Genomic DNA, 13,296 nt, shown 5'->3' on the forward strand with positions numbered 1-13,296 from the left:
TGAGATGCAAGCCTTTTTTACCCTCTGACGTACATGCTGCAGGCCTGAGACGCCCTTCTGTGAGCTGCTGTTGTTACAAGGCTAATGGGAATGTCTCACCATTCTTTTTTCATTCTTTCGAAAGCACAAAAAAATTATACAAAGTTACGCACAGTAGCAACGATGGCCTGCAGTGTTAGCATTTGTTAGATCAACTGTAAAACAAGGAGCATATGGGGCTGCTTGCCTCCACATGACACTCCTCTGGAGAGAATGGTCACTAGCAATTTATAACTGAGAGGATGAGCAGCATCTGCAAAGATCTAAATTAAATAATATAAAATTAAAAATGCAATGTCAGAAACTCATTATATGAAAGTGCTCCAGTGCTCGTGAGGCTCTGGCCTGTGTCACAATTCCCTTGCTCTCTCCCCAATAATTTCCTGTTACTGTCCTCTATCTGATCTCATAAAAATTCTGAAAAGCCCCAAAATATATATATATACTGTATAAAACATGATCCTATTCATACAGACCAGTGACACCAGTGAAGCATTGTTTTTGCTCTGGACCTCGTGGCCATGAGAAGAGAGATGTACTGCCTTTTGCTAGTCTAATAGCAGCATCTTCTAAAGTTAGATTTGATTTAATTTGTGCTGAGCTGAGGATGATCATGGATAGGATGGAAAGAGAGTGACTAGAGAATCACATGAAGGGGATTATTAATTAAGGATTGACCTGATTTCACAGTGGAGATAATGCCCCTGACTATCTATGTGTATCAGTCCAGTAAGCCCATCGGTAGTTCTTTCTTTCTCTGAGCTTCATTAAAAAACAGGCGATTTTTCTCCACCTCTGTCTAACAAAGTATTTATGATGTCCATTTTGATTACACACTACACTTTAGCAACATTTAAAAATGCCTAAATGTCATTACTTGCAGTCTTAACTTTTCTGAGCCATTTTTGCCAGTGTGTTTTTTATTAAATGGTCCCAAGATGATTGTTAGTGGATGTATGAAGTCAATGCCCCTCAAATGAACAGTGTTTTATAACTAGAAAGTTTTCAGTGACTTTTCATCTTCATCTTCAATGCTCAACTTCCTATTATTTTATCTTTTGAAATGTAATCTAAAACCTTTTTTGCCTGAAGATTGTTTGCGCTCATTTTCTGAGAATAAATGCCATTGTTTTGATATTTTGTTATACAGTACTTGCAGTGATATTTGCTTAAACATGTATATGAAGTATCCAAATTGGGACACTTTTGTCTGATTATTTGTGGTTATATTAAGTAAAAAAAAAAAGTGTTTTTTTTTTGTAGTTGTTTGGCTAAGACTGAAACAGAGATATCCATACAAGCTCTTTATTATTTCTTTTCAAATGTATTCGCAATGTATTTTTTAGACCAGTTAAATAGATTTGCTCATTTCTGCTGAACCCTGGAGACATTTCCATTTCCAATCCACTCGCTGGCTTAAAGCTTTATTAGAATAGACTGCCAGTTCTGTCTGGCAGGTTGGCATGATTCATAGATAACTATGAAAAAAAGTTCCTCAGAACATTTTGAAAAAAATCTTCTATTCACATTTCTCTAAGCATAGTCACTACAGTCCAGCCCAAATCTGCTGATTCATCTGTGTGCATAGCTCAAAAATGTATGCCATTGATTTATTTCTGGGTATATTTAAGCTATTTATTTCAGTCAATTTGATATGCAGAAAAAGATCATTACTGTTACTTATTCACCTATTATACAATTATACAGTGAGGTTAAGCTATTTATTTATTTATTTATTGACATTTGATTGCAGATTTGGCATTGATTACTGTATGTGTCAATGACTGTTAGCAGGCTATTATCGTGGGTAGAGTTGACTGGATGGTTTAGGAAGATTATCTTACAACGTCAATGTGAACTAATTAATATTCACGAGCTTATTCTTTTTTTAGAACATTGTTCCAAAGTACATGTTACTTTTGATCATAAAGGCAGTCGGATGACTGATCAAACAAGGTTGTTACATTTTAAATCGATATTTTAGTGTGTATTTGTAATCTGTATTTGCTGTGAATTGCTTCTCAGAAGGAAGTAATGAAAGATCAGTGGGGAGGCTGAGCAGGCTCTGCTTGAATCTCCAAATAGAGTTGAAGTGTTGAAGGCAGATTAGAGTTGACATGGCTGGTTTAAACTGGACGTATCACTCTAATAATAATGCCAGTCAAACCAACAAGCTGACATAATAAGAAGTCTATCTTGCACCACAAATCACCCACACATTTCTGACAATATTGATCGCACACGTACGTGACAGCGTGTTTAATTAAGATTTTGTCCAAAGACTCAGGAGCCAAACTAAAGAATGGCCTCTGCATGCTGATCACCTAGGTGTTACTTCACTTTAGCTAAAGTCATGTCTCACCTGACCTCAACTGTATATGAACTATTCTGAATTTTTTATTAAACATAAGCAGCATTGTAAGGCATCATATTATAGGTGCACTCCGAACTCAAATTGTGTTTCCAAAAGTGTGTTGTCTTTTAAGATGCTCATTTTGGCCAAATCCGAATCTTGATTCAAATGTTATTTTATGTTTGTGCTTTTGGAAACATATTTTTTACATCCCCTAATTAGGCTAATTATTCAACATTTAAGGGTCATTTTGAGGACAGGGTAAATGTAATTGTTGAAAGTGTAATTGTTTAGTTGATTATTACATTTTTTCATTAAATAAATGATTATTTAATTAATTATTAAATTAGTAATTAAATTGGGTGTAGTTTTACCCAAATGGTGTGCTTAAGATGTGTGTGATGTGGCGAAGTTCATGAACATTTAAAATTGTGTGCAAAACAATCCCAGACCCTGTTTTAGCCCTCTTTTATTCCACATACAAACAGTATTGCATTATTAATTGTCGATAATTGATTATAACAGTGCTCTGCTCACACGTAGGACACCAATTAATTTCTGAATCATAACTCGCCAAATCGCCGACGGAGTTAAACATTTAATTTTCATCCACATTTGGCAGGTTGTCAGATGTTAATTTCAAATCCTGATTGCGATGTTGCACTAGGTTTTGGAACAGAGTTGGCGAGTAAGTAAGACTCTGCTCAGGCTTGTCTGACTGAAAGAGAGCAGATCCAGACTCAGCTCTGTTTTATCCTGGACTTCTGCCAGTGAGAGAAAGAAAAAGTGCAAGACGGAGAGAAAGTTAATTCTGTAGGAATGCAACATCTCCTCCACAATTCACTCTGTTCCCCGAGAAAGGAAAGACTCCAGAGCACCTGGAGTTAAGGGATCGTAATGCTTAAATACACAATTAGACTTCAGGTTACAGACATGCCTCCCAGAGTACACACAGCAGTCAAAGTAATGCCCTGCTGGAGTTTCTCACTTTATTGACATGGAACCTGCTGCAGCACTCGGGGCTGGATGTTTCCTCTCACTTCTGAGGACAGAGGACTTTGTAGATTTGCAGCCTTCAGACAATATTTGGCTTTTTGACTTTTGAAGTTTTGGTTTTACTTTTTTAAAAATGGCCAAAAGTCTGTATGCACAGCTCAGCCCGCAGCAAGTGACAGTTGCTCACTGGAAAAGACCTGATGCAGTAAGTATGTCAAATCTGCAGTCTTAACAGAAATATTAGATAAATGCTGGGAGGTAAATATCTGATTTTGTAGCAGTGTTTGAGTTGAGTACACACATCAATAAAAATAGATGTTTAATAGTTAATTATGTGCCGCAAAACATTGCTAAAACCAACAGCAATGAATTTATATATATATATATACATATATATATAATAGATTATCATGAGTTTGATGAAAGCAGGATATATGTGATTTGTGCAAGATCTGGCATTTCAGAATATATTTAATGCATACCTGATACATTGTCATGTTCTTACAGCGAAATATCAAAGGCTTCCTATTCCTTGCACAGCAATTTTTTAATGCAAGAGAATATAGATTTTCTCCCATCACTGACAGAGCTGCTATCAGGATAGAGTAACATGCACTATAATTTTGCTTCAGATTCATCTTTTGAAGCTAATCACAGTCTGTCATGTTCAATTACCTTTAGCTTTATCTCAAGATCAAATGGATTTTGCCTTTAAAATGGTTCTTACATCCATACATCCGCTATTTGAGAGCTATTCAAAAGATTACACTTTTTTGCAGTACAGGTTGCTTTAATATATTTCTGTATTTTATCTTTTCATTATATTTACAGTATGTCTGTAATTCAATAGGTGTTCATCTGTGCATGTTTGTTTAGGGAGGATACTGGTTACTTTGAACCATAAAGTGCATATGTTTTGGAGTTTAGTAGTATTATTAAATGACTTTATGTTCTGTTGTTTTGGTAAGTCATATGGCAGAAGAGGTTTTGTGTGTTACAGGACTATCAGTCTGACCTCATGTCAATGTTTTTTATTTGAGATTATTCAGTTTCCCTGAAGTTTGTTTTCCAGGCAGCAGTGTAAGTTATGTTTGCCGATGGTGGAGGACTCACACAATGTGTTTAAACAATGTGCTACAGTACACAAAGTATTTGTTTGAGACTGTGAGAATTCATACAGACTTCATTCTCCACACATCAAAGATAATTGTTTCCACTCTTGTTCACGTTGTCTTTGGGTCCATCCCAAAGGCTGGACAGAACTCTACTGTCTATCTTGGAAGTTCTCCAGACTAGAATAAGCTCACTAGAGTAAACTGGAATCACATCATCTGTCAGTAGATAAGAATATGGTAATGTGTGTGGGAATAAATCAAGTGAATAATCAGAAGATTTAAGAAACAAAACAAATGTATTTAGGACGTAGAAGTTAAATATTACACTTGATCCTCAGATTAAAAAAAAAAAAATGCCTCGTGTTGTGAACACTGTGTCATATTGCTGATTGGCATATATACTGTACATGGGAAATGATTGCAAAGTACTTCAGCAGCCAATTATAACAATTATATCCAATTATAATTTTAGCCAATTGTAACCATTTTCATGGCTACAAAGACAGTCAGCTACATGCATTTTATCCAAATAAAATCTCTGTACTTTTTCTGCATCATCTAAAAATGACATGCTGCCATCGGGCAAGAGAGGAAATGCCAATTCCACAAACTAACTTTGTCACCAGCCAATATTGAGTGTACTTGGCATTACTAACTCAAAAACACTATCATGCCCCTAAAGTTGTGCTGATGTTAAAATCAATTTTATGTGGGAAAACTGGTAACAGTAAGGTCCTATAGTTAATGTTAGTTAATGCATTATCCAACAATGACTAACAATAAGCAATATGTTACAATATTTATTAATCTTTGTTAATGTTAGTTAATAAACATACAACTGTTCAGTGTTAGTTCATGTTTGTTCAGGTCTATAAAATAATATTAACAGATACTATGTTTAATTTTAATAATGTATTAGTACTGTAAATGTTGAAATTTACACTCCAAAGGTGGCATAGAAGCACTTCTGAAGTGGCATTTATGTGCCTTTACAGACTGTTTAATCCTGCTTTGAAGAGGCATAAATGCATTTATACAGCAAACACAATTATATATTTTGATGCTAAGGTCAGGGCTGGGATATTTGATTCTGGCATTTATACAACATTGCGATTTTACACTGAATGCAGGCTGCAGGCGTTAACTTGACTGTGCAAAGACATCTTAAGATTAATAAATGCTTTAGAAATATTTTTCATTGTTAGTTCATGTTAATGTAGTTAACTAGTTGAGGTGTCTTTACACAGCTAAGTTAAGGCTGGACTATGCCTGCTTAAAATTCAGTGTGAATATGCAATGCTGGATAAAGGCCAAGGTAAATTATCCCTGCTTTGTGTCACCTCAGCACCGTATGAAAGTATACAGTTGTAATTGCTGTGTAAATGCATTTATGCCACCTCTGAACCACATTAAACAATCTGTGGACTTTGTCATCTTTGCATTGTAAATTTGACATAATGTTAACAAATGGAGCATTATTGTAAAGCGTTACTGGAGTTAAGGCTGCTCTATGCCTGCTTAAATGCTGCATAAATTTACAATTTTGTTTTGACCCATCTCAAATGCATTTGTGCCACTCCTGAGCAGCGTTAAAGAAGCATTTTACATTTTACGCATTTAGCAGACGATTTTATCCAAAGCGACTTACATTGCATTGAAGTTACAGTTTTTACATTTTACCAGCTCTTGCTTTCCCTGGGAATCGAACCCATGACCTTGGCGTTGCTAGCGCCATGCTCTACTATTTGAGCTACAGGAAAGCAGGAACAGGAAGCAGTCTGTGAATGTGGTCTGAATGCTTTAAATGTCTGTTTCCTGATGAAGTCTGAGTGATAAATGGGATATTTTCAGTTGGCAGCTGCAGTCAGATGTATCCTGCACTGCAGCGTGTCGCCTATGTTGTTGGCCACACCCCCTCTCATATCATGGGAATGTAATCAGGGGTAAATTCTAAACTCATCTCATCTCATTCCATCTCATCTCCTCTCCTTTCTTCCAGACTACTGATTTATTTGAAATGATTGAGAAAATGCAGGTAAAGTGTTTCTTTTGCTTGTCTCTTTTTTCCTTCCCTCTGCCTTTCATATTTGAAGTAGATATTTTCCATTAACCCCTGAATCAGCTGTCCTAACTGGCTACATAGTTGCATTTGCATGTTTTTTTGTTGTAGTTGAAGGTCATCATTGTAAATAATGAGGACATTTATTCATTAGAAACCACAAGAATGGCCCAAAGGTCAGTCCCTTACCCAACCACTGCTGCACACTATACTGTATCTTACTTTAATGTACATGTAAAAACTTGTTATTTTGTGATGTAGAATGTAGTTGCAAACAGTTCATAGAATTAATTGTTTGTATGAATATGAAAAAATATTTTAATATAATTTTGAAACTATGACTGTCTGGTTACATAATAGTTGCATTTTTGTGTTTTGCAGTTTTTGCAGTTATGCAAATTAAACCAAATTTTTATAGTCTTACAACTTTATTTAATAATTTAGATTTATTTATTTATTTTAAATAAAATACTGTGTTAAATTAAAAATATAACCTTTTTTCTGACCCAAGTAAAATCTGTCATCATTACATTTATTACAATTATGTTATTACAGTTATGCCAAAAAGTACATATTCATTCTTGTGCCCTGATTATCATAGTTCTGCAATTGCCAAATCTATAATGGGTATATGATTGAACTATAAAGAGAACAAATTCTCTGTTGTCTCTGGTGCTGAAATACAAGACGTTCCTGTTGTTGGGTACACAGAGACGTATTGATCTTAGTCATTTGATATTACTGCTGTTATCTCTAACTTAGAATGAACAGATATATAAATAAATATTAGAAACTATAATAAGTGCACTAAATGCACCATAAAGCTTCGGAGTACAGCGTGACATTGAAATTGGATCTGATTTATTGTTGGGTTGCAGCTGGAGGACATTATACAGTAAATGAGAAGCTTAGATGTACAGGATGTTTTAAATAACAAACATGTTGGTATATCACAGTTGGTCTGCCATAAAGATCCCTTGATGGAATGCGTCATCAGATAGATTAGATAGATCAGATATTCAACCTCCACTGCATCTCAGTGCAGCATTTCAAATCTACAGCAGCTATCAGTAGAATCTGATGAGACTTGCTCATGCTGTATGTTCATATTCAACTGTACTGAACTGTATAGGGCTTCACTCTTTTGAGTCACTGAGATGGTTTCTTTTTTGATGTTCAGCACTTGAGTGAAGTAAGTTGACAAAGGGTTTGATACTTGCAACTTTAAGATGTTATATTTTGTATAATGGCTGTAAATAACCTTAGAGCATACTCTCTGCATGCTCACAATCACGCTTTGATCTTGTGTTCCACTGTCTGCCGTATTCCTAAAACCTGATTAAAGAGAATAAAAAACAGTTCATTGTCTAAGACTGATCTAAAGGCTTAAAGCTTTTTTTTTTTTTAAAGCTGATCTAAAAGCTTTTTCTGTCTCATAAAATAATGTGCTATTTTCTTATATTGTTTAAATGCATGTGAACTTTCTTTAATAAGATGTTATGGTCTTTCATAATCATTTTATAAATGTCCCATTATGCTCTTTAACTAACGTCTGTTTTCCTTGCACTGACCTTTTTTATGAATTACATAATATTTTGTTGTAAATTATACTGAAATAATTTCTCCAAAATTCATTGCTTTTTTAGAATACACCCTCTTTAAATACAAATTAATAATGACATTAATTAGTATGTTTTTATATTTGCTAAGATTGAGTTGTTTTTCTCACTGTGGGCAATATAATATTCATTTTTATAGAAATGAAGAATACTTGCATAAAAAAAAAATATTGTATTAATTTAAACACTCTCCAGCACTGTTTTTGAATATTTACTGTAGAATTATCAGTGCTTAGTGAATCCATCATGTGTTTTTCTCAAGGTATATATCATTTTAAAGAAATTTCCAGAATTCCTATAGTTTATAAATTGAGATTATCCCGCATTTGCGTTTCATGTATTTTTTTTAAAGGCATGAAAATATAATTAGATTCCTCTTCCTCAGTAGATCTAACCTAAGTGTTATTTTTGCTTTCACACGTGGGCTGGCAGGGCTGCTATAGGGCTGACAGATTCCCTCTTTTTATCTTTCAGAGCAACAGAATGGATGAGCAACGATGCACTCTTCCTCCTCCTCTCAAAGTACGTTCACCTCACCAGCTCCCTTTTGTCCCTGTACACACGAACACTCACAAAAATACAAAACATGTATTGTCTGAGGGCCACGGACTGCTGTTTTTATCTGCGGGCAGACAGCTTCAAATAGAAGAGCTGGTTATCAGTCAAGCTGGTGCGTCTAGTTTTCAAAGACATCCCTAGCCCACTTTCCCTTGCGCTAATGGAACTGCAATCAAATAAGATTAGCTGGTGCTGAGCAATATTCTCTGGCCTAAAGCCATACTGCCTGTATAGAATCAAACTGATTGTGCTGAGTACAGATAGTAAGTTAGTTCTCTTAAATAAACCAGCAGATGAACAAGTAGAGTGTTTTTTTGTTCCTTGGGTCATTGGAGTTTAAAAAGGGTCTGTTGCAACCAAATAAATCAACTGCATTATTAATGTTTTGAATGTCATCTCCTTACAGACCGAGGAAGACTACATCCCTTACCCCAGCGTCCATGAGGTAAACCAGTTCAGAAAAAAGAGCTGACAGAAAACATTTTGCTGTCGATATCTCAGTGGAATTTATTGTGCGCTTGCACGTCTGACCGTCACAGTAATTTGTTTTTATTCACCGTCTCTGTCAGATTCTCGGCAGAAAGAGTCCATTTCCCTTGATTCTGCTGCCCCAGTTTGGGGGTTATTGGATTGAAGGGACCAATCAAGAGCTGAGCAATGGGATCGACCTGGACCAGCTCCTGTCTCCCAACTCACGCTTCAAACTGGAGTGCAACACCACCGCTAAGATCTACAGGAAGCATTTTCTGGGCAAAGTAAGGATTTGCTTAAAGTAATAGTTCACCCAAAAATGATTGTGTCATCATCACTGTATGACTGACTTTCTTGTGTGAAACACAGTATGTGATTTTCTTTTAAAAAAAATCAAAGTAAAATTATATTGTTCAATTATAAAAGTGGTCCATACTACTCGTTCACTATATTGCTCTATCCACTATATGTTTCGTGCACTAAAATTATGCATTATTAAGGGCTTTTCACACTTGTAATAGTTAACCATGGGTCATTCTAAACCCTGGGTAAAAGGAATCCAGGATTATCTTGCTTCACGTTTAACAGCAAGGTTTAGAATGAATGGCAATAACCCAGGATTAAGCTTTTAAAGTCATATATTAGCTTTGTGAGATTAACAGTCCAAAATTGAAGCTATTACTAACGGCACAGACGCTCCTTGGTACGTTATTGTGAGTTTGAAAAGTAGAAATCTCAAATTCAAGTTCAAGCTATTCCTTTGAGTCAGAACTTTTAAGTGAATCAGTTCACAAACTGGTCTGAAAGATTCATTGACTAATCAGAATTAGGTTCTCGGATTCAACTCAATGATTTGCCCAAAACAGTCCACTAGAGTTAAAGATAATCAGTGTACAATATGTCTGCAGAAGACATTAAATATAAAAACATGAACCCCCACAAGTTAAAAATGCATAGAAAAGCTGAACATTCAGATTGAAATCACCTTCAGACCATCCATTTGAAATAGTTTCAGTAATGTAATTGTTAACAAATGTAACCTAATTACATAGGCCAATGTGACACTGCAGCAGGCAGACATAATGAAGATTTATTAGGCTTTAGCTTCAATGGGCTTAATGTATTCACATCTAATATCCATAATAAATTAGACTAATGTGCATAAAGAAGTGGTCGGTTAGCCCTTAGATCTGTGGGGGAGTGTTGGGACTGAAAACTGAAATGAGTTTGCAAGTGTGAAGATGAATGAGCGCTCACATCTTCGCCTTCTGCTCCTTCATTAGGAACACTTTAATTACTATACAGTGGACAGTGCCCTGGGCCACCTGGTGTTCTCCATGAAATATGATGTTATTGGGGACCAAGAGCATCTCCGTCTCATGCTCAGGTGTGACCTTCTCTCTTCTGATACTGCTTTTTATTCTCAAGCCATTCTAGATTGCTTCCCCCGCTGTCATGTCTTATTTACTTTTCTCGAATCGCTTGTCTCCTGGTCTTGTGTCCTTCCAAACATCTCTATCGTGTAGATGAGGGCGGCTAATGAAGGGCTTAGTGTCTGGCACAGCTTCACTACTTTGTTTTGTGATTTGGCTTTTATTGTGAACATTAAACAGAGCACACTGATATCTATTCCTTGACAACTGTGAATGTTTCCTGGGACCCACAATAAAACCCTTTTTCTCACAGATTAAACAGGCCAAATGTACACACCACTCTCGTTTCCGCATTAGGCACCAGATGGACAATACAGGGCAATGTGTGTGGGTGGAGGAAGACAGCAGGATGTTCCTGTTATCAAATCTATGTGACACATTTAATGATGCCACAATGACACTGAACTGAAAACTGTTAATAAGTGTTACTGTTGTAGGTCTAGGCCATGTTGTGCTTTAATTCCACTAGACATTTTTTGTTGTTGTTTTTGAGCTGCCAGGGATGAGGATGTATGTGTATTTTTAATGCAGTACTGAAGCAAAGCAAAACTGAGAATGATAATAAATCTTGTTTTCAGAGAATTTATGTGAAACTAAGTTTATTAAAACTATATATATAATTTTTTTTTCTCCAATGCATGTTGGCCACAATTATTGGCACCCAAATTCTTATGCGTAACATATCTCTGAAGTATATTCCCGTTTGTATTTAAATTTTTTAGCACACCAGGGTAACTAAGAGCATGAAATTGTCCAACCATGACTTCCTGTTCCACAGGATTATAAATATGAGTAATGCAAAGACCAAGTTTCCTTAGTCATTCCCTTAGTTCCCAGAGTAAAACCAAAAAATATAGTTCTGATGTGTAAAAAAAGATTGTTGAACTTCACAAAATAGAAAGGCATTATAGGAGAAGACTCAGAGATGTTATCTTGGGAAAAGGACATTGCAATGTTTGGGTGGCAATAATCTTGGCCAACATGAACTAGAGAAAACATTTATTTCATAATGAGACCCCCCCCACACACACACACACACACACTTTCCATTGTTTTACTTAAATGAAAGGTTAGAATTTTGTGAACTTTTGAATGAAAGATCAAAAGGATAAACTATGCAGATTTATTTTCACAGCCAACTTTGCTCATATTTACATATACATATACATATACATATTGCATATATATTATATATTACATATTATATATAAAACAATATTTAAATGTATCATGTTTTTAATTTAAATTTAGCTATTTTGTAATATAAAATAAATTTTGTCATTGGGGTAAAAAAAAGTGTATGCACAGATAGATAGATAGATAGATAGATAGATAGATAGATAGATAGATAGATAGATAGATAGATAGATAGATAGATAGATAGATAGATTCAAAACTCTTATGTCATTCATCTTATGTCTACAAATGTCTTTCCTTTTTTTTTTACAGAACAAAAATGAAAACATATCACGACGTGATTCCAATATCTTGTCTGACCGAATTCCCCAACATTGTCCAGATGGCCAAGGTGAGAGTGAATCAAGTGCGGAGGGGGTGCAGGGGTCAGCACTATTGTTTTCAGGCCCTCCAATTCATCACACTTCTCTCCGAGTGACATGACTGATTGTCTCACTCTCCCATGAGCCTGTTCTGTCCTGCCTGGACAGATGACCGTAGTGTTGCATCACTTTTGCAAGATCAGATGAGAATGAGGAACGAATCAATATGTGTTTTCTCTTTTCGTTATCATCAGCTCGTCTGTGAAGAGGTGAACGTGGACCGATTTTTCCCGGTGCTTTACCCAAAGGTACACAACAATTACAATCAATCTTTTTGTATGACCCACCTGCACCAAAGTGATACGCTTAAGTCTCTAACACATAATCCTAAATCATTTGTCCTGGTTAATTAAAGTGTGGCACTGGGAAATATGCTAGTTTCTGCAAAAATATTGCTCATCGCCTCTTTGGGTTTGCAATGTTGACAAAGCAGTACCTAAAGGACATTCATCATGCTATTGAAAACGTCTACTCTCCCACAGGCCTCCAGGCTCATTGTCACTTTCGACGAACACGTCATAAGCAACAACTTCAAGTTTGGAGTCATTTATCAGAAGTTTGGACAGGTGAGTCGCATGGGAAGCCTTATCTCCGTTAGCTTCACAACCGATTTCCTCTCATTTACCCGATCCACAGAGATGAATTGGTGCTGTAACTCACCATCATAGTTCATCTTTATTTAGAACAACACCATTTTTTTGAACAAAGTAGTCCTTCCTTTTAAGCATTTTATGTGTTTTTATCTGTGTAGACCTCAGAGGAGGAGTTGTTTGGGAATAACGAGGAGAGTCCTGCTTTGGTGGAGTTTTTAGAGTTTCTGGGACAGAAAATCGAGCTCCATGACTTCAAAGGGTAACACACTCTCTCTTACACTCTCTCAATACGGCACAAGCGAGATGTAGACGCGCTAGATGAAATGTTTTAACAGCATTAATTAATTAAAATTGAAGCTTTGGATGTTGGTGTTTGTATTTGTGCACTTCTGAGGAGAAATTTCACTGAGAATGTACTTCACTTTCTTATAGCTCTGTTATAGCTCCTCCAAATCACACAAGAAGTGTTATTATTAAAATCTTATTATTATCAAGCCAGTG

General features: G+C 35.9%; 1 protein-coding gene across 9 annotated transcripts in view; it reads left to right on the forward strand.

The window, feature by feature from the left end:
• LOC306860262 (rap1 GTPase-activating protein 1-like) overlaps positions 1-13,296 on the forward strand; it is a 55,335-nt gene that overhangs the window by 24,531 nt on the left and 17,508 nt on the right. For 5 of the 9 annotated variants that reach the window (XM_079401865.1, XM_079401872.1, XM_079401866.1 and 2 more), the window contains exons 3-11: positions 6,503-6,538; positions 8,656-8,703; positions 9,146-9,184; positions 9,309-9,494; positions 10,494-10,597; positions 12,093-12,171; positions 12,397-12,450; positions 12,685-12,768; positions 12,954-13,054. In XM_079401865.1, the coding sequence (XP_079257991.1) occupies positions 6,521-6,538; positions 8,656-8,703; positions 9,146-9,184; positions 9,309-9,494; positions 10,494-10,597; positions 12,093-12,171; positions 12,397-12,450; positions 12,685-12,768; positions 12,954-13,054 (713 nt within the window). In that variant the 5' untranslated portion in view covers positions 6,503-6,520. The remainder of the gene's footprint in view (positions 1-6,502; positions 6,539-8,655; positions 8,704-9,145; positions 9,185-9,308; positions 9,495-10,493; positions 10,598-12,092; positions 12,172-12,396; positions 12,451-12,684; positions 12,769-12,953; positions 13,055-13,296) is intronic. The other 4 variants (XM_079401873.1, XM_079401868.1, XM_079401871.1 and 1 more) reach the window with 1 other exon arrangement.

Source organism: Barbus barbus, assembly GCF_936440315.1.
Source record: "Barbus barbus genome assembly, chromosome: 41".
Classification (NCBI taxonomy): Eukaryota; Metazoa; Chordata; class Actinopteri; order Cypriniformes; family Cyprinidae; genus Barbus; species Barbus barbus.